The 19,564-nt window shown below is 51.8% G+C and overlaps 1 protein-coding gene across 9 annotated transcripts in view; it reads right to left on the bottom strand.

Moving 5' to 3' along the window:
• TSPOAP1 (TSPO associated protein 1) overlaps positions 1–19,564 on the bottom strand; it is a 66,378-nt gene that overhangs the window by 44,484 nt on the left and 2,330 nt on the right. For all 9 annotated transcript variants that reach the window (XR_014855825.1, XM_085078701.1, XM_085078704.1 and 6 more), the window contains exons 2-5: positions 9,311–9,418; positions 7,291–7,419; positions 5,074–5,250; positions 945–1,199 (exon numbers count right to left, since the gene is read on the bottom strand). Coding sequence is in view for 8 of the 9 variants with exons in the window: in XM_085078701.1 (XP_084934827.1) it covers positions 945–1,199; positions 5,074–5,250; positions 7,291–7,419; positions 9,311–9,418 (669 nt within the window). In the remaining variant the exon portion in view is untranslated. The remainder of the gene's footprint in view (positions 1–944; positions 1,200–5,073; positions 5,251–7,290; positions 7,420–9,310; positions 9,419–19,564) is intronic.

The raw sequence follows: 19,564 nt of genomic DNA, 5'->3' as shown, positions 1-19,564 counted from the left end.
ACCCCCGGCCCAGCCCCGGCCCAGCGCGGCGCTCCGGCCCGGCCTTACCTGGCGGCTGCGCGGCCATGGCGGGGGCGGCGCCCTGAGGCGGCCCCGGATCTGCCGGGCTGAACCACTGCGGCCGGAGGGGCCGCGGGGCTGCGGCGGCACCGGGAGCTGCAGCACCGGGCTGGGAGGGGAATGTGCCCCTCTGCTCTGGCCAGAACCCCTGGAGCTGCCGCCAGCTGGGCGGCCTGATGATGGAGCGAGTGCAGAGGAGGCCATGGAGATGCTCTGAGGGGTCGAGCCACGCTGGGAGAGCTGGGGGTGTTTACATGGAGAGGAGAAGCTCCAGAGAGAGCTCAGAGCTCCTGCCAGTGCCTAAAGGGGCTCCAGGAGAGCTGGAGAGGGACTGGGGACAAGGGATGGAGGGACAGGACAAGGGGAATGGCTTCCCACTGCCAGAGGGCAGGGAGAGATGGGATATTGGGAAGGAATTCCTCCCTGTGAGGGTGGGACACAGGGTGCCCAGAGAAGCCGTGGCTGCCTCATTCCTGGCAGTGTCCAAGGCCAGGTTGGACAGGACTTGGAACAACCTGGAATTGTGGAAGGTGTCCCTGCCATGGGCAGGGAGTGCAATAAGATGCACTTTAAGGTCCCTCCAATCCAAACCGTTCCACGATTCTATGAAAAAGAAACATTACCTGGTTTCTTAGGCTGAAAAACACAGCACAGGAGCCCCATTCCAGGGCAAATGCGCAGCACTGAGCTCCTGGCATGAGCTGCCAGCAGCATCCCTGTCCCTCCTCACCCTGTGAGACCAGGTGCTGGAATTGCACCCTTTGGAAACCAGCAGTGGATGTGAACCACAGCCCTCACCTTCTCCAAGTGAAGCTCCCTAGGAACAGCGATTAGTTGAATAATTAAATAGCCAACCTTTCCGATCGCTGGCCCACTTGTCTCACCTCCCTGTGAGCTCTTCCTCCCAGCGCTGGGTCTCCCAAGGCCTCCTTCAGTCGAGGTGCACCTCTGAGGCAGGAATTTGTTGCTCCCAGACGTGTGGCAGCGCTGGGCACGGCACTGCCTGAGCTCAGTTTGGAGGAACGCAGACACTCCTTGAAATTCTTGAGCGCGATCTGCCTCTGGAGCCGCAGCACCTCGCGCTGGGATTCCCGCAGCAGGCGGTCGAACTCGATGACATTCAGGCAGCGAGGGTCATCCTGTTGGAAATGGTGATAAAATGAGTGAATAGTGAACGTTGGTTTTCATATAAATTCATATAAATTCATCTATATTTCATATAAATTCATACAAATGCATATATGAATTTAGCATTTGTAAGTGATAAGGTACTGTGTAAAGTAGCACTTGGATAAAATAGAGTTAAGTGGAAACAAAGTTAGAGTGAATGATAAACTATGTAATAGTTGGAGTATGCTAGAAATGTGGTAAGAAATACATGGTAATAGATGTCTTTTAAACTGATAAGCCACAAAGCCAGAGATCAAGACGCCCTGAAGGAAGAAAAAGAAACAGACCTCATGCATACCAGGAAATTTGTTATTAACAGTCACACCTCCCTGAGAAGGGTGTCAGCTACAACTTGAATTAGGGGATAGAAGACTTCAACCCTCAGCCTGGAGACAAACCAGAAGACCAAGATGTCACCCGGCCTGGTGGACAGGGGAATAGAGCAAAGAAGGAGGGATGATTGAAGTGTAAATAGTTTTTTTTGGACTTAATGAATATGTAACAGTTACAGAAAATACTTCAGCGCACATTAAATTGAATAGGATGTGGGACTGAGAATAAGGCAAACCAGCTACTCCTGCCCGACTGTAAGTCTTTGTTCTCCTAATAAATGTTCAATATTATATTCCTAAAAATGCCGGCTTGTGAATTTGTTTATATCAGAAACCAAACATGGCACCGTGGCACTGGCAAGCTCCAAAAGGTGGGACAGACAGGTCACATTTAACATGCAAACGCCAAAAGAAGAGAGGCAGGGGAAACCCAGGTAGTGTGGCACACACATGGTTGATTCCTGGGTCTCCAAAGCCTCAAAACTCACTTTACATCCTTTATGCAAATACATTATTCCTCGTGAAGATAAAACCCAGCCTGAAATGCTCCTGCAGCTCTGCCAGCATGACACCCAGGGCTGTTTCGAGCACTGGCCATCTCAGCACATGCCAGCAGGGAGCGTGGCAGGATAATGTCATTTCATAGCCTAGCCAAACCAGAGCTCTCGCTGCTTTCTTTACTCCTTGGTGTGGGTGCTGGCAGGCACTGGGCTTTGAGAGGTTGCAGCAATGAAGACCATCTGGGATTTGGTCAGTTCTCCCTCGGGATAATATCTGGTTTCCTAACATTCTTGATTTCTCTCCTCTCAAGACAGTATGTGTGGTGGACACCTATCTTTAGCACAAGGGGTCACTCCCGTTCACTCAAAACCCAAACCCAGCAGCTTTTGAAGGAAACCAGCACAACCTGACTCTCACAAAACTGGGGAGAATATGTCGCCAGCTTGTTTGATTCTTCAAAGGATTTCAGATTTCAGGAAGCTGAAGAAACACGTACCTGCATGTCCATATGTACAAAATTGGGTTATGAAAACCTGTCTTTACAAATCTGCTGCTGGAGGAGACATTGTTCATTCCCCTGGAAAGCTTTTAAGCCAGAGAATTCAAGACATAACTGGTATCCAGGACAAATTTAATCTGCTTCCCCGTTCGCTTCTTATTTGCCCTAAAAATAGTGTGTGCTTTCTAAATACAATTTGTGGAGAAAACCATGGTTACTCTCATGCTGCAAGGGGGAAACTGAGGCAGCATTAATGGGAACTGATTATAGATTCAAGAAGTGAGCAGCTGGGCCTCCTCTGTGCCAGACCTGTGTTCAGGCTATCAGGGTAGTAGTTCTTTAAACAGAATTGGCTGTGGCTATGTATAAAATCTCCCTTCCCCCACCAAAAGAAGGCAGCTATTCCCAACAGACAGCCTCCAGAGCCTGGGGGAACAAGGGGGTAGAAAAAAAGGCTCAGTCCTCCCCTCAGTTTCTATTATACCCATCCCCTGCAGCTGTTCCCCCCAATCCCCCACCTCCAAGAATCCATGCTGCAAGAAATTGCAGCCTGGATTTAGCCAAAGCTGGGGTTTGGCTGGAAGCAGATCACTGGAGTATGATCTCAGGAAATTATTTTATCCCATCCTAAGAGCCCTGGCTTTGCGAAATAAGCCCAATGCCTTTGCAGCCCAGGGTACAGGGAGTGAGCCCTGCTACTGCCAGGGAACTGAGTGGATCCATTTCCTAGCTACTGAAAAATTCCTGCTGATTTAAATACCCGAGATTAAAATTGATTTGGTTACAAACTCTGAGCGTGCACACCATATCTCTGCATAAAACCCCCTTCATTGGCGTAATGCATTTTGCATGCTGCAGACAGATTAGGGGAATTTGGAATTTTAAGTAGCTGGAAATTAAAATTTAATGAGCGGTTTGCTTGGGAGAGAAATGGGGAAAACAAGATCAGACAGAATGATCTATATTGCTCCCTTTTGTGTGGATTCCCTGCTCAGGCATTGATGTCCCGGTTGCTGGTGCCACAGATGGTGTCACCTTCTGGGACAAGGTGATCACCCAGGTCACCTGTGCCCCCAGGAAGGCAGTGACTGAATTTGTCAGCCCTGAGGGTTGCACCCATGTGCTTTTCCTTGACCAGCAATGAATCTCACTGATCGGCTTCTGTCACATTCCTTTGGCATTTGTAACTCTCCTGTCCCTGGCTGGTTCAGGTTGCCCAGCCCACTCTGCTAGGAAAATCAGAGTGCTTTGGAAAGAGTCTGTTCCCCTTTCTGTGGGGGCCTGAGATGAGAAATCAAAGGAGTGGAGAGGAAACTTCTTGCTGACACTGCAGAGCACAGACAGATCTGGATAAGTTTGTCCTGTGGTTTAATGCCAGGAAGGATCAATGGGGCAGCTCTGTACAAACCCCAAATACACCCCATTGTTCTAAACCTGACTAGATCTACCTTAGGGAAAGACTGAGAATCCAGTAGTTAAAATGAACATATGGGGAGCTCAGGGAAAAAACATAAAGCTGTTTTCAGTGAGGAAGTATTTGTCACCTAAATACCACATAAGTAGGGCAGGTAGAAGTGGGAGTGTTCAGCTCAGCTGGGGGCAGGGAGGTAGGGTGGCACTTGACCACATTTGCATTAGCAAAACAGGGGAAAACCAGCATGGGCACAAGTGTTATTGAGCTTCTCTGGAGATTTGAACTGACCTAAACTAAACACATCCAGTTTGGGAATAAAAGCTACAACTGAGATGCCCAGAACAGGTTGCTTTAATCACCTCAAGTGGGAACCATCTCACCCAGCCCCAGCTGCCTGCAGAGGCTCCTTTCAGAGCCATCACAGAGAAGAGCTTTGTAGGAGCAGCTCATCTGGCCAGTCCTAGACCTCGGGATGAGCTGAATTATTGTTTTGTCCCACAATTTATATTGGCATGGCCTGTGCTGGTGATGAGGGGAGTGTAGGTCACCAGCCCAGGAGGGAATGGTTTCATGAACACCCAGCCCTGCCTGGTGGTTTGTGGCCTTGGTCAGGAGGCACTGTCACCAGTCTCATGGTGCTGGTGAGTCCTCAGAGAGCTGCAGCTCAAGGCTTGGGATCTAGACTGGTTTTTTGGGAATGTTCTGGTTGGCTTCTCAAAGAAATGCTTTAAAAGGAGGCCCTGCTTCTACATCTTGCTTGCAGCTCAGCCCTTGGAAAAGTTGCCCTGTGTCTGTGGCTTCCCAGGGGTTTCCAGGGAAGGAGTTTTTGTCACTGCTGAAAATGGCAGCTCAGATCCATGAAGTGATGAAGGGACAAATAGGGTGTCCCCTAAGACACTGTTCTGGAGAGATCTGGACACTGTCTCTGCCACACACCCCCCCGGTGTCCCCATTCAGCTCACACACCAAGTCCCCTCTGTTTTCAGCCTGCCATTGGGACTGATTCCCCTCACACCACTTCCCAGAGCCTGGTTTCCATCCCTGCTGTCAGACCATTTGTCCTGAGTCCCAGAGTGATGTCCCACAAAGTGTCTCACCTTCCCTGCCAAGAGTTTAGCCTGCAGCTCCCTGCATTCCTGCTGCAGAGCTTCAATCTGCTTGTCTTTTTCCAGAAGAGCACTGGCCTGCTCTGTCAGGTCCTTGGCACGCTGGCGGGCAAATGCTTTTTTGCACAGTTCCAGGCTGGAGCCCTTCAGAGGCACTGGAGCAGTTACCTACAGCAGAGAGCAGTGAGATGTGTTGGTGTGTGATAACCACCACACCATCACCCCTAGGTGTTCAACAACCACCACCCCAACACCCTTTGGTGCTCCTTAACCACCACTCCATCACCCAGCACAGGGAGCACTGTCAAAAAATGTGGACTGGCCCCAAAGGACAGACAAACAGACAGAGGAGTAGGACAGACCTACGGAAAAGTAGAAGAGGAAAGGCTGGATGGAGAAGTGGCTCAAAGAAGAGGTGGGAAGGAGAAGGTACTCAATGGGTACAGCCAGCACAGGGACTGCAGGCAGGGCAGCAGTGGGGAGGGGAAGGAGAGAAAAACAGGATGAGGTAAGAAAGACAGAAGGCAGCAGAGAGGAGGAGAGAATGGCAGGAAAGGTGAGCATGGGATCAATTATAGCATGGGATCAAGGATAACCAGGGAGAGAAATGGAGCTTCCATGGGTTTCTAGGCAGCAGGAAAGAGCTTGAGCATGGATGGGCAGAAGATAGAGGGAAAGGCAGAGGCTAAGGAGAGCCCAGCACAGGCAGGGAGGACTGGGAGAAAAGGAGGACTGGAGGAAAAGCATTCCAGGTTCACATGCTCCCTGGAAGGGAGGAAAGCACAAGGTGGGAATGGCAGTGTGCTTAGGGGGAGCAGGGCAGGCAGGGACAGACAGCTGGCTGAGCACAGGCTCTGCCCAGGCAGGAGCTGAGGCTGCCTGGCACAGTGTCCCTGGCATATCCCCATCCCTGGAGATGCTCTCCCACTGGATACCAGCACCACAGACTTGGATGAAGGGCCAGCTCAAACCCCCTGCTCATCCCAGCCCTACAGGCAGTGAGGATCCACCCAGTCCCTGAGTTTATCCAACCCTGCCTCTCTCTGCCCAGCTATTTTCATCTGCTGCCTGATAATCTGGGAAGGGGGAACTCTCTACTGCCTGATCAGGCACACGGAATCCTCTGTGCAAACTTTTCCTCCCCAGGTCTTCCTGAGCATCTCATGCACGTGCAGAAGCTGTGTGGCCCTGGCTCCACAGGACCTGGGTACAAGGCACTGAAGGGACCTGGTGTCAATTAACCCTAGCTCCTCAGGACCCCTTCTCTGGTCCCATCCCCAACCTTCATGTGGCTCAGCCATCCCAGCACTTGCTGCTGTCAGGACACCTGGGCCAGCACAGGAGGCCAGCAAGTTGGTTCTCCAGGACTTGCACAGGCCTTAAACTGTCCTCACCCCAAAATTTCGCTGGGGAAACAAATAAAACAGTATTTGTATAGGTGCTGGAGGGTCTGTATAGCTGTTAGATGTATGTCAAATGGTTTCTCTTAACATAGTATCAGACAAGTCCATCTGTTGCCCTGCAAGTACCAAAACCCCATGACAGACGGGCGGCACAGTGCCTGGGGACAGAGAGGGCAGCAGTGCCAGGAAAACCCCCTACCTTCTCTCCAACACAGCTTTCACTTCCTCCTCTCTATCCTGAACGGCTTGAATTCCCCATCACAATCCCCGCTTTCCTCCAGGAATGTGTGCCCAAGATGCCACACCCTACAGCCACCTCCCACTGCTGCTGCACCGTGTCAGACACTCCAGGGTTCCCAACAAGCTGCTGTTGGGTTGCAGAAGGCAGAAGCCTTGCACGGCATTTTGAGTGAGGTGTGGATGGGACAGAGCTGCCTCTCACCCCTTCCTGTTTTGCTTCACCGCACTCCTTTTCTTATTCAAATCCTTCCTGTTTCTTTTTGGTGAAGTCAGATGAATTATTTTCATGACTTGCTCAAAGAAAGCTGAGTTAATTACCTTAAACTATGACCTTACAGTATGAAACCAAGCCGGAGGAAATTCCTCAAACCCTCCCCCAAGAGGAACAGAGAAGCTGGCGATGGCTGGGGTTGGCGATTCTTGCTCTGCTATGACATGCAAAGCAAGTTTGCTGTAGGTTTAAGAAAAAGGGAAAGAAAAGGCGTTTCTAGCCCAATGGAAACAGAAAACCAAAGGTGCTGGTGGTGAGGTGCTCTCCCAGCCAAGCTTCCCACCCAGCACCCACCACTTTGAGGTTTGCCTCCTGGAGTTTCCGGGCTCTCTCCTCCAGGCGCTTGGCGATCACCGCCAGCTCCGCGTTCTTCCTCTTCAGGTGCTTCACCTTCTCCTCGGTCTGGGGAAAGCAGCTCCTGCGCTGGAGAGCAGAAGGAGAAGTTGCAGGTGAAGCCCTTGCTCAGGAGCCAACATCCCTGGCTCTACCTGACCTATGTGGTACTGTGTGTGCTTTTCCCAGCCAGGGCTAGGCCTGTCCTTCTAGAGCTATCCCAACCTCTGTTGCCTCTCCAGTCCCTGAAACCTGTGTTTGCCTGGTGTTTTTGTTAATGTGACCTCTTGGTCCCCATGACATGCCCCTCAACCCACCCCAGACCATCCCACATGGCCCTCCATCCACAACATGTCCATTGCAGGCTCTGCTAGGACTCAACATGTCTCCAGCATCAGGGTATCCTGGCCACCCACCCTTTGGGCTTCCTCTTCCAAAGTCCTCCCAGTTTATTTCCCTGGGATTACAGGACTCAACACATCCCTGAGGATTTGCACTGCACCCCCACAGCAAGCTTATCCGTGTCCTTTCTCTCCTGACACCAAAGCATGAGCAGGAGAAGACGACAAAGGACTTTTACGATATTTGCAAAGCAAATTTCCTTTTTCTTCCTATTGATTCTGCTCACTCTTAATCCCCTTTTATTTGTTATCTGTCTGTTCCAATGCGCTGCCACTTGCCAGTGGCTCCTTCTCCCAAGGTCATACCCAGATGTGTTGTGCCGTCTTTTCACATCAGCAGAAACGTCAGGTCGGCTGATCCTCACGATTATTTCCCTCCCTCCCCCTGTGAGAGCTCACCATGGGCGCCTGGGCTGGAAGGCTGATTTTTGAGAGTCAAATTTGATGAGAGCACAGGCTTGTGCTTCACTAAAATCCAGATGACTGATAAGGGCTAACCCCTTGGGGTGCAGGTCATGCTGAATTTATGGTTTTAGTTTAAGGAAATGATGTAAAATGTGCATTTTAAATGGGGTGATATAAATCTGAAATGCTGAGCAATCAAATTTGCAGGGGCCCAGTGTGGCTGCATCCCCACATTGCAGGGCTGTGCAAGGGGTGATGCAGGAGAGGAATATCCTCTCTGTCCTGAGGGTCCTGCCTGCCCACCTGGGGAGTCAGGGATGGGGCAGCCTGGCTTGGTTTGGGGTGCAGCTGTGGAGCATCTGGGTGCTGAGCTCCCATGGGAGCAGGGGGCAGTGCTGCACTGTCACCCAGAGCCGAGGCTGAGTGAATCAGTGTTTCTGCTTTTCCAGTTAAAGAGGAAATAAGAGCGACTTCCCCTCCCCTGCCCTGCTCCTATATATAAAATATTAATTATTTGATAATTGATAATTAATAAATAAATTCACCTGGTATGCAAATACACAGGAAAAAAGAGAAAAAAAGCCCAAACCTCCATAACCAAGCTTGAAGAGCAGCAAACCATAAAGTCACCTCATTTTGCTGCAGCCCAAGTGCCATCCAGGGCTCTGTGGGCAGTTTCCAGTCTCTGCTGGTGCATGAAGGCACTAAACCAGTAAGGCCTCTGGGGTCTGGGTGCTTCGTGGCACCACAAGGATCTTGTCCTTGCCCTGTCCCAGCTGGCTCAGGGGGTGGCAAGGCAGAGGTTCTTGGTCCTGTCCCTCTCTGATTGCCCTCACCCTCCTCTTCCTCAGAGCAGCTCCCAAGCTGGGGAGGTAGCTCCAGCTGATGGCTGCAGCATGAAGGCACCCAGGGGACACAAACCACCCAGACCCACTTTGTCCTCTGGCCCTGACCAGATGATACCATAAGTTCAAGAAGCATTTGGACAATACTCCTGCACGTGGTGTGACTCTTGGGGATGGTTCTGTGCAGGGCCACGAGTTGGACTCGATGATTCTTGTGGGTTCCTTCCCACTCAGCACGTTCTGTGATTCTGTGATCACTTGGCAGCACACAGAAGCTCTCTCCAGGACTCCATCCCCACACAGCAGCCCAGGACAGCATCCCCTGCTCACCAGCAAGCTGTTCTCCTCGGCCAGGCTGGAGCAGCGATGCCGCAGGTCCTCCAGAGCACTCAGGAGCTTTGTGTTCTGGCTCACGAGGAAGCCGTAGTCAGCCCCGCTCTGCAAAACAGCACCGACAGGCAAGGAGGGCTTCAGCTGAACGTCCTGCAGGGCCACAGGGCTTCAGCTGCCTGGGGCAGGGACTGCAAGTTCTGCAGGATTCACCAGGGGCAGAGGGGCTACGACCTCATGCCATGTGGTGAGCCCAGCCTGGCTGTGCCAGGGGCTGGCAGGGTCAAGGTGGTGGCAGAGTGGGATGTGGGGGCTGATTTCAGGAGGAGGCAAGGGGCTGTGTGGCCTCTGGGGAACATCTGGCCCTTGGGGCCACCCTGAGGGGGACAGCTGCCATCTCCATAGCTCTGAAAATTCTTTCAACTTCCACCCAGGGAAAAAGCCCAGACCCTGCTGTTGTCCTGAGCCATGGTACCATCCAAACTGGCTCAGGTGAAAGGTGGGCAGAGCCAGCAGGACCCAGGCAGGCAGAACAAAACCCCTGGCACCCCAGACACGTGTGCTGCTCCCCATGGCTCAGGGACCTGGTGACCTCCAGCACCACATGGCTTTGGAGGCAACCAGACCTCCTCACCCTCTTCCCCACACCAGCACTCATGGTTGGCCCAGGAGAGTGCCCAGGAGCCAGACCTCTCCGTGTCAGCCTTGGCTGGGGAAGAAGGCGACATGCAGGATTTTTTACAAACACCACCTTCATTTTGTCACCTCAAAAGCAGCAGCAGCAGCTCTACCGGGAGCTGTATATAGAGTTTTGTGGTTGCTGCTTCCTGCCGAGAGCTGCTGGCCGCAGGCTCGCTGCCGGAGCTGGCTCCCAGCAAGGATCTCTGGGTGTTAGCAAAGCTCAGGGTTGAGCTGTTGCTTCCCAGCTGCCATATGGCAGAGCCTCAGGAAGATCCAGCCACATGTTTTGCCAGCAGCCAGGCAGCTCTTGCAGGACTCACTCCCAGAGCCCAACAAGTCTCCGTTGATCAGCTGCAAACCTTCCCGGAGCACAGCTCTGTCCTGCAGTTTTCCAGCCAAAGCTATGGGGGAAACATCCCTTGTTCCCAAAGGAATGCTGCCTGAGCTTTCTGGGTAGCAAGAGACAGAAGCTCAGCTCTAGGAGGTCTGAGACTGGCTAAAACTCACAACATGTTTGAATAATTCTGGTTTCTCCATCATGTCCTTTGGAGAAACAGGGCAGGAGACCAGTGCCACAAAGTCCCCACCACTGAATTCCCCATGCCCATGGCTGTCCCAACCTTTCACACCTGTACAAAACTGCCTTGGCAAAGCATGGATGGAAAACACAGCTGAAGGAGGTTGAAAACAACAATAACAACAACAAAAAAATCAGATTATACCCAGCTCTTCCCCATCAGCCTCACTTGATGTCCCTAGGTCCCATCAACCCTCTGAGACACCAGGATGTGACATGCCATGAGCTGACAGGCTTTTGGCAGAGTGGTTTGTAGATGTCCACCCTCCCTGCAGAAATCCTGGGGTTTGTGAAAGCTGGAGTGAAATGCCCCATGGAAGGAGACTGTACTCCTACCCACATGTGGGAAAGCAAGAATATATTTTCCTCTATTTTTTTCCCCCTCCTAATTACTCTAGGCCACCATTCCTGGAGACATCACACTGCTACAGCTGGGTTCTCTCTCCTGCTCTCCAACAAGTCAGAGCTGCTCCCAAGGATGGTCAGGGTAAGCCCAGGAACAAAGGAAATCCCTGAATTCAGTATCCCAGGGAAGCCAAGCAGCTGCCTTGGGAGTCATGTGCACAAATCCATGACCAGTACCAGATCCTGCAGTATCAGTCCTATCCCTGCAACTTTACAGGGCCAGTGAGGTGTCCCAGGGAGCATTTCCCCCATCACCAGCTCCAGGAACAGCAAAGCACTTCCTCAGCTCGAGAATCCTCATAGGGGACACTGCAGGTGACAAAGAGGGGACAAAGCAGGGTGGGTTTGTGGGGAGGGGGATCCTACCAGCGTCTGTGCATACAGTGCCTCAGGCTGGTCCCCTGCTGCCATCCCCAGTGCCAAGCAGGCAGCCCTGGAATGAAGTCAAAGTGCATTATTTCCATCTCCTTGCCACTGCCAAGAGGCCTCAAAATTCTTGTCTGTGGTTGTACTGAGACAGGGGGAGCACCTTGAGCCAGCAGCTCTGAGCAGCAGAGCTTTTGAGGGGGATCTTTTGGGCACCTACATTCCAATTTCTGCGTTTGAAACACCATTTCTGTAGCCATAAACCATTTCATCAGGGCAGGATGCAAAGGCTAATAACCCCTCATCCCCACCCTGCCTGCTGTCCCCAGCTCAGCCCAGGTTTTGTGTCACGACTCCAGAGCCCGTGACATGGCAAAGGCTGGGATGTCCTTCCCCATCCCGTGGGTGTTGTGCCACGCAGCAGCAGAGTGTGGCTGTGTGCTCCAGGCTGGGGACAGGCACGGGGCCAAGCCTCCCGTGTGACAGCACGTCCCTCTGCGGCCACAGCGCCTTGGGGCTTTGCCCAGAGAGGCACAGGGGACATCAGCAGCGAGAAGACGTGGAGACAGGAGATCCTCTCTGTCCCACACTGCCCACAAAGCTCTGCCAAACCTTCCCCTCGGCTCTGAGCCGGCGCTGGCTGCGTCAGCTGAGCCCTCCTCCAAGACCACGGAGAGCCTGGAACCAAAGGGCCGTCTAGACGTCATCCCACGCTCATTAAACATTCATTTCCTATAATGAAATGGCTTTTAATTTATCAACCGCTCCGCAGTTCCTTAAGGATCCCGTGCGGCACGGCGCAGCCTCGCTGCTGGCTGTGCTCGGGGCTCCCACGGTGCTTTTCACGGGGAGCTGGAAGTAAATCATTAGGGAGGAGGGACACAGAGGCTCCCCCCAAAGGGACTCATCCTGATGAAGACATCCAGAAGTGTCAGCAGGAGCTGGAATCCAAATGCATCCCTCAGTCAGGGAGGTTTTCCACGAGCCGTGGCAGAGCTGACACCGTGGGGTGTCCAAGCAGCCTCATTCCCCACATCAGGAGCATCCTTGGCCAATAAAAAATTAACCAAAAAAATTAACCCAAGTGACGTGTTCTTTTGCCACGGGGAAAGTATCTAAAAGGAGAGGAAGGCAGGAGCAGAGCAGCAGGGATGCTGAGGGAGGAGAGCAGAAGGCACATGGCTTTGAAGCCTCCGTTGCATGAAATCAGCATCATCTGTCGTCTCCTTCGGCAGGTAAAGCCCAAAATACAGTTTCTCCAGGATGCATTGAGAACAGCAAACAGAGAAAAGCCTCAGCATGGCAGCTGCCAGAAAACTGCTGCTTTTTCACACGAAAGCTTCAAAAAGCACCAGAGGGCTGCAGCAGCTTTTGCAGGGAGAGGTGCCCAGCCAGGCTGCTAAATGGGTCATGCAGGCAAAATCCCTCTGGAGCACTCAGCATCCAGCACAGTCCTTAAAGTCCTGCAGAAAACTTGCAGGAGGCTGTTGGGGGACAGTAAATCAGCCAGGCAGTGGCTGCAGCCATGCTCTGCAATGCGGCTGGGGCTGTGCTCTGCAATGCCTGGCACCCACTGGCCCAGGGCTACCCCAGCCAGCCCTGGGGAACAGCCAAAGTCTAAACCCAGAGTTGCTTTGAAATCCGTGCTGAGAGCCAGACAGGAAGGAGGAATTTACCAGGTGGCCCCATGGGCAGGAGGTCTCAGGTGGCCTTTGGAAACAGGCTTATTGGAAAACAAACTAAATTTGAAGGTGTATAAACCACACACACAACTTGAAGGTGTATAAACCACTGACGATTTCAAGATGCCCTGCAGTGACTTCTCCATCTGCAGCTGATCCAGGGTCCAGCTGCTGGGTTTGCTTTGCAGGAGCCATCTCTGAGCACAACCCCCCTCTGCAGTCTCCTTGCAGAGTGATTTCCCAGGTGAAGCCATCCCAGCTCTCCTGCTGTCTTGGATATATTAAATCCACCACCTCTCCTCCATTTGAAGTCATTGTCCCCAAGCCTCCACCATGTCAAAGCCCTTCAGCTGTTCGTTCCACCTCACTTTAGTAATTAGCTCCCTTAACTTCTCAATCCTCTTCACTTGGAAATGAAGCCTGTCATTGCCAATCCATTTTCTCCTCTTCCAGCCATTTCCCAGGGAATCAGCCACCTCACAGGACAGAGTTATTTCCCACAGGCTGCTCTTCTGCAGTGCCCTCAGTGCATGTCAAAAGCAAGACAAAAATAGCCTCACCTCCTGTTGGGTCAGTGAGCAGAGGCAGCCCTGGCGTTGTCACTGCCGGCACAGCGAGCAGCCAGCACATCCCCACCAGGGAACAGGGACAGTGCTGCCAAAGCTAGGGGAGAAGTCAGAGACATGCCTGGGATGAGGCTGTGCTTATCCTGCCACTCCTCTGGCAAGCAGCGTGGCTCACTGCGCTTGTCCTGCTTCCTTCCTGCATTTTGCGCCGTTCCTGCTTTCAGCCACAAACATCTCTCTTTGTGCCCTTGCCTTCAGGGCACTTCCCCACAGCCCTGTGTGCTGCCAACTCTCCTTTCCATCAGTCAGCGTTTTCTCCTGCTGCCCATCCCTCTTCCAGCCTACTACTTGCCCTTATTTATGTGATTTCCTCATTTATCTGATTTTTATCACCCCATGTAACAAATTCACGGAAGAAAAAATCCATCCAAGGCCATTAACTTCAAAGATCCTGCCTCCAGCATGGGGAGTGCTGGAGCCATGAATTGGAAGATATTGAGGGAATATTCAGGGGAGTAGTCACTATATATTTGCTGTTTCTTACATTTCTCCAGGCATCTTCTCCTGCACACCCTCTGACCACTGCTAGCTCTTCATATGCTCCTCACTGGGTGTTTAAAATGAGATGCAGCTAAAATTGGAGTCTCGCAAATCCAGGTCCTCTCTATCTTTAAACCCTTTATGGAAGCACCATTATGAATCCCAGGAACACAAACCCAGCTATTCCAGGAGGAGAGAATAATCAGCTCAGTAGCCCTGATGGCCCTGGCTCACTGTCCTTTGATGAGCTCAGCTTCTCCAGCCTCCCAACCAGGGAGAAGAATTAATGTTCCTGCAAAGCTGAGACATGGAGGGAGGGATGTGAGTGGAAAATAAACTCCCAAGGCAGAGGATCAGCTCTCCAAAATCCAAGGCTGCAGCCAGGTCCAGGGTGCAATGCGGCACAATTCCTCACCTTTAACAGCAAATCCAAAAGACAGGAGGATTTGCAAGGAGCTGAGAGAAAATGACACAGAAATACCTCACGGCTGCTGGGAAGGCAGCTCTGAAATGCTCCTGAGGTGCTGCACACGTGATTGTTCATCCTTCACCATCAGACAGAAAACAGGGCAGGCAGTTGTGAGGAATGGAGGGTTTGGAGAAGCCCAGGAGGACTCTGGCAGGGGAAAGGTGCTGCTCAGGGTGCAGATTCTCATCTGGCTGAACACTATCATCACCTTTGGTTTGGCCAGTTTACTCCTGGCCCTGCTCTCCAGTGAGCTAGAGAGGTGTCCCTGCTTCCAGCTGGCCACGACCTGCCTGGTGCAGAGGTGTGACAAGGTGTGTGTGGCCCTGGACAGGCTTTCCCCAGCTGTGACCCAGCTCTCTCCGTGTTAAGTACAAAGTGTTTTGCAATCCCAGGATGTGTGCAGCCTCAGACTGCAGCTGATCCATCAGATAACCTGCAGCACCAGGTTGTGCAATGCTCCTCAAGTGCAGCAACATCACTCTCCTGCCCTCGGGCCACTGTGTGACCCCTGGCCACCCCAGTGTCCCCTGCAGGGTCTTTGCCCCCCCTACACACCTTAAGAGAAAGAGATCTGCATTTTGTAGGGTGAAGAACAGGTACAAAGCATGTTCTACCAACTACCCTTTGAACACTAATGTACAAGTGTTTCCCTTGTCTCTTATCAGCTTCCAGAAAGATTTGGCCAAGCTCCACTCTGGTCAAACAGGACTGTGCTCCATTCTCAGTGCACTCAGGGGACATTGCTGTTTCCCTGCCCTCCTGGGGAGCGTGTGGAAGACAGGCTGTGCACCATAAATCCTGGCCTGGTGGGAACATTGCAAAACCAAGGCAGCTAAGCTGTCTTATTCCCTCACTGCAGAGTTTTTCTGGGTGCTGCTGAACAAGTCACTGAATCTGCAGAGAAGCAGCTCATGCAATGCTATCTCCACTAGGAAAAAAAGATGCAAAACGTAGAAGATGTGGGAAGCAATGTGTGAACAACTTCAGTGCAAACACAGAAAGACTTCACAACCTCTGCTGCTGTGTACTCATGCACATTGCAAGTCATTCCAGCTAAAACATGGCTTACTACAGACATTTTGGGGGCTTTTTGTTGCTTAGCTCTGAGCAGAGGTCAGTCTGAAGCTCCCAGCACTGCAGGCTCAGGCCCAGACCACCCTGAGGTCTTTGTGGAGCATCTGGACTCTTTTTTGGATGCCATGTGTCAGATAATTCTATTCTGTGAGCATGCAAAAAAAACTCCAAACCCCTGGGGAAGAATGATAAAATTTAGTTGTTCCCAGGTTTGCTATTTGATGGCTGGAGTGGGGATGATTGTTCTCTGATATCTCATCTTTCTTGTAACAGAAACTCTAATCCAAAGAAACACTCCCAAGAAAGGCGTGAGACTTCTGGGAAGCCAGTGGGCTGCAGCTCAGTAAATCCCCTGCCTGGACAGAAGAGCCACAGCCCTCTAAGAGGATCATGGCTTGCAAAGTCAACACCAACTCCTCTTCCCACCACAGAGCCTCAGCAGCAACATCTGTGGCCACAGGTGTGCTTTGACTGAGTGGAAATACTCAATTCCTCACCATGTTCAGCTCTGAAGAGGCAGATTTGCTCTTCCACCTTGCAGAGTACAGCAGGGAGCTCGAGGGGCAGATTTAGTATGTACAGCTCAGTTTTTGCCCAGAAATCTGCACTGCAGTTCTCACCCACTTCCTCCCGTTTTCCAAATCACTGGCAGCTTCCCAGGGGCCAAGAGCACCTCTTCTTTTGGGTCACATTGGCTAAAAACCTGCTCTAGTTGCCCAGGCTATGGCATGATTAGATAGAAAAGAATTCACCCCTGTGAGGGTGGGCAGGCCCTGGCACAGGGTGCCCAGGGAAGCTGTGGCTGCCCCTGGATCCCTGAAGTGTCCAAGGCCAGGCTGGACAGGGCTTGGAGCAGCCTGGGACAGTGGAAGGTGTCCCTGCCATGGCAGGAGGTGGCACTGGATGGGATTTAAGGTCCCTTCAACTCAAACCATTTTGGGATTTTGTGATTCTGTGTTGGGATCAGTGTTCTTGCTCATTTTGGTAAAGCAGGAACTCACTTAGGGCATTTATAGGATTTTGTCCTGGACTGAGAAGCCCCAAATCTCCAACAGCTTTAGCAAGAGACTGGGGGGGGGAAATCATCTCTCTGTATCCACCACAGAGCCAGAGTTGATATCAAGGTTGGACTTGATGACCTTGGAGGTCTTTTCCAACATTAATGATTCTATGGAAACGTGAATGGCAAAAGCTCCTAAAGCTCCTAAAGGATGTTTTCCCAGAGCTCTGGGCAGATGTCTGAGGTGCAGAACACCTTCATCACAGTAACAGGGGGGCAACAAGGCTGCCAGCACTGCCTGTACCATTTCTCTTTATGTTATTCCCACAGGAAGGAAGACTAGAGCCAGAGGGCATGAGGAAGACATTGGTGAGTCCCTCCAAAATGTAGAGGGTGAGATGAGAAGCATGCTGAGGTGGAAGATCACAGTGTGGCAACAGCCAACAGCAACATGGTGTGACAGCCCTGTCCCAAATCCAGTTTGTCTCCAGCAGCCCAGAGAGCCAAGGCCACAGTGAGGAGGCACTGCTTGGTGTCCTTCACCCTCCACGTCCTGCACAAGTGACCTGGCCAAGCCATTTGGACACATCTCTGCACAGAGAGCTTAATTAGAAAAAGAGCTAAAATGAACATTGCCTTCCCCTTCCTGGTCTCACTTTTGTTTTCCACTCATTCCTACAAATCAAGAGGCACTGACTCGTCCTGGCAGGAGCTACCTGAGGTGGCTGTGCATCCACAGTGCTGCAGCAAACCACACTAGGGCATTTGCATGAGACTGAGCACTGCCAAGCCAAGGAAAATTAATTTACTCCGATTTTGAGCACGATGGAATGCAATCTTCTAATTGGGATGGCAGGAAATGGTGTCTGTACAGCAAGAACTGGCTCCAGTGCCCAAGGTGTCCTTGTCCTACTGCCTGCCATCCTTCATCCTGCTGACCTACCCTTCCCAGTCAAGGGTGGAGCTCAACACACCTTCAGACACTAAATGAACAGTTTTCCAGCTTTGCCAATCAATAATTTGAAGCTCTTGAAAGGCCACAGATTCCTGCAAAAGGCACTGGGCTTATCATTAAATGCAGCTTGGCCTGAGCACTTGACGTGGGGTCTCTTTACCAGCATTTTATAATTCTTCCTGCATCTCTTCTTTGTTTTATTAAGCTCCACTGGGACCAACAGGTTTCTTTGTGGCTATTTAAATTCCTACTCACTGGAGGGCTCCTTGGTTTAAGCATTTTCAGTTGGGTTTGCGATTTGTTGAATATTCTCAGCTGCACATGACCTCAAGGGAAGCTGAGGCTTGGATTTTTAGAAATTCAAATCCAAAGCAACCTCTTGTGATTGAGAAGGAATCACGAGCAGCAGCTCAGAGCACCCTAACTGTGCCCCTTGCCTGTGTGGTTCTGGGATGGGAACAGGGAATGGTCAGCAGCTGAGCTCATCCCTTCCATGAGTGAGCTGGGGAGCTTGGGGAGATGAGTAATCCTGGCCTGGAAGGATGCAGAAAATATGCAGAAAGTGAACGACCTTGATCCTCTCCTCTTGTCCAATGTAGGGCACCAGAGGAAGCCTTCCCTTCAGCAGCCCACTCCCAAACCCCCCTGAATTTTCCAGGGTTAAAGCAGATCCCACTGGAGCAGCATCCCCTAGGAGATGCAGACAACTGAGCTCTTGTGGGAAGTGCTCTAAAATCCATCTGACAGCATTCTGGGAACTTTCCAATTTCCAGCCAGACTGTATCTGTGCCACTTTAACCCCGTTCTTCCTACACAGACAACGTTTCTCTCCTTCTCTGAAATTCATTATTTGCTTTGGGATCCTACCTCTGCAGTGCCTGGAGATTCTCAGCAGGAAAGTCATTTCTCACATCTCATGCCCACACAGAAGTTTTGGGGAGCAGGAGCAGAGCAATTCCAAAGGCCCAGGAGGAAGGATATGTTGTGAAACCCCCTGGACAGCATTATCCAGTGGGGCCATGGTGGGACACATTGCTCTGCCAAGAAAGCCTGCAGAGCCTTGCAGGATGTAGGGACATGTGGTAAATAGATGGGGAGATGTGGGCACAGACCTCACCAAGGAAAATTCCCACCAGACTGTGGAGAACATTCCTCTCCACAGGAGCGCTGCAGCTTCAGGGCAGGGTGAGACAGGTGATGGGATCCAGCCCTTGGAGATACTCAACACCTGCCTGGTCAGGACTGGAGCAGCCTCTTCCAGCTCTGGAACCTTCTAGGGGAGGGGCTGGATGGGAAGCCCCAGATGTGTTCCCTCATTCCACCTCTCTAACTCCAGAATTCCTTTGCCAGATGGAGAAAGGGCAACAGCTCTCCACACTGCACTCAGGGGAAACCCAGGCAAGAATGCCAATATTAACTTGCCCTACAGACAGGCTTAATGCCTAGCCACAGTCTGTCCCTCAGGGAATGGCTGAGGCTGGGACACACATCATAAAATCAACATCTTTAATCAACTCTGTCAGCCACGAGCCCTCAGGAGGATCTTCCCCACACCAGGAGAGAACTGCCTGGAGGCAGCTGTCCTGTTCACATCACGCAGCTCTGACATCCCAAGGACAAATGTCCTAAAGGCAGCCAGGGTGTGTCCCAGGCTGGCCAGGAAGAGCCAAGCTTTGGAGGGGAGCTGTGCAAGCCTGTCCTGGCCCCAGCTCTAACACAGCCGCTTGTCCCCAGGCTGGAGGATGTGGCTTCAGAGCCCAGCAGCACCAGCACTGTTGGGGACAGCAGTACTGAGCTCCCTCCCGGGGCTGAACTGGAAGCCTTTCATGTCCCTAAAGCCACTTGGCTGCAGGAGGAGCTGCTGGATTTTTCTTTTTTTCCCCCAGGAAAACACAAAGTAACCTTTCTGCAGGTCAACATCAATGTTGAGGATGGTACT

The sequence above is a fragment of the Lichenostomus cassidix genome, chromosome 19 (assembly GCF_008360975.1).
Source record: "Lichenostomus cassidix isolate B80296 chromosome 19, HeHo_3.0, whole genome shotgun sequence".
Lineage (NCBI taxonomy): Eukaryota > Metazoa > Chordata > Aves > Passeriformes > Meliphagidae > Lichenostomus > Lichenostomus cassidix.
The sequence above is the reverse complement of the archived record's forward strand: the minus strand, read 5'-3'. Positions and strand labels throughout refer to the sequence as shown.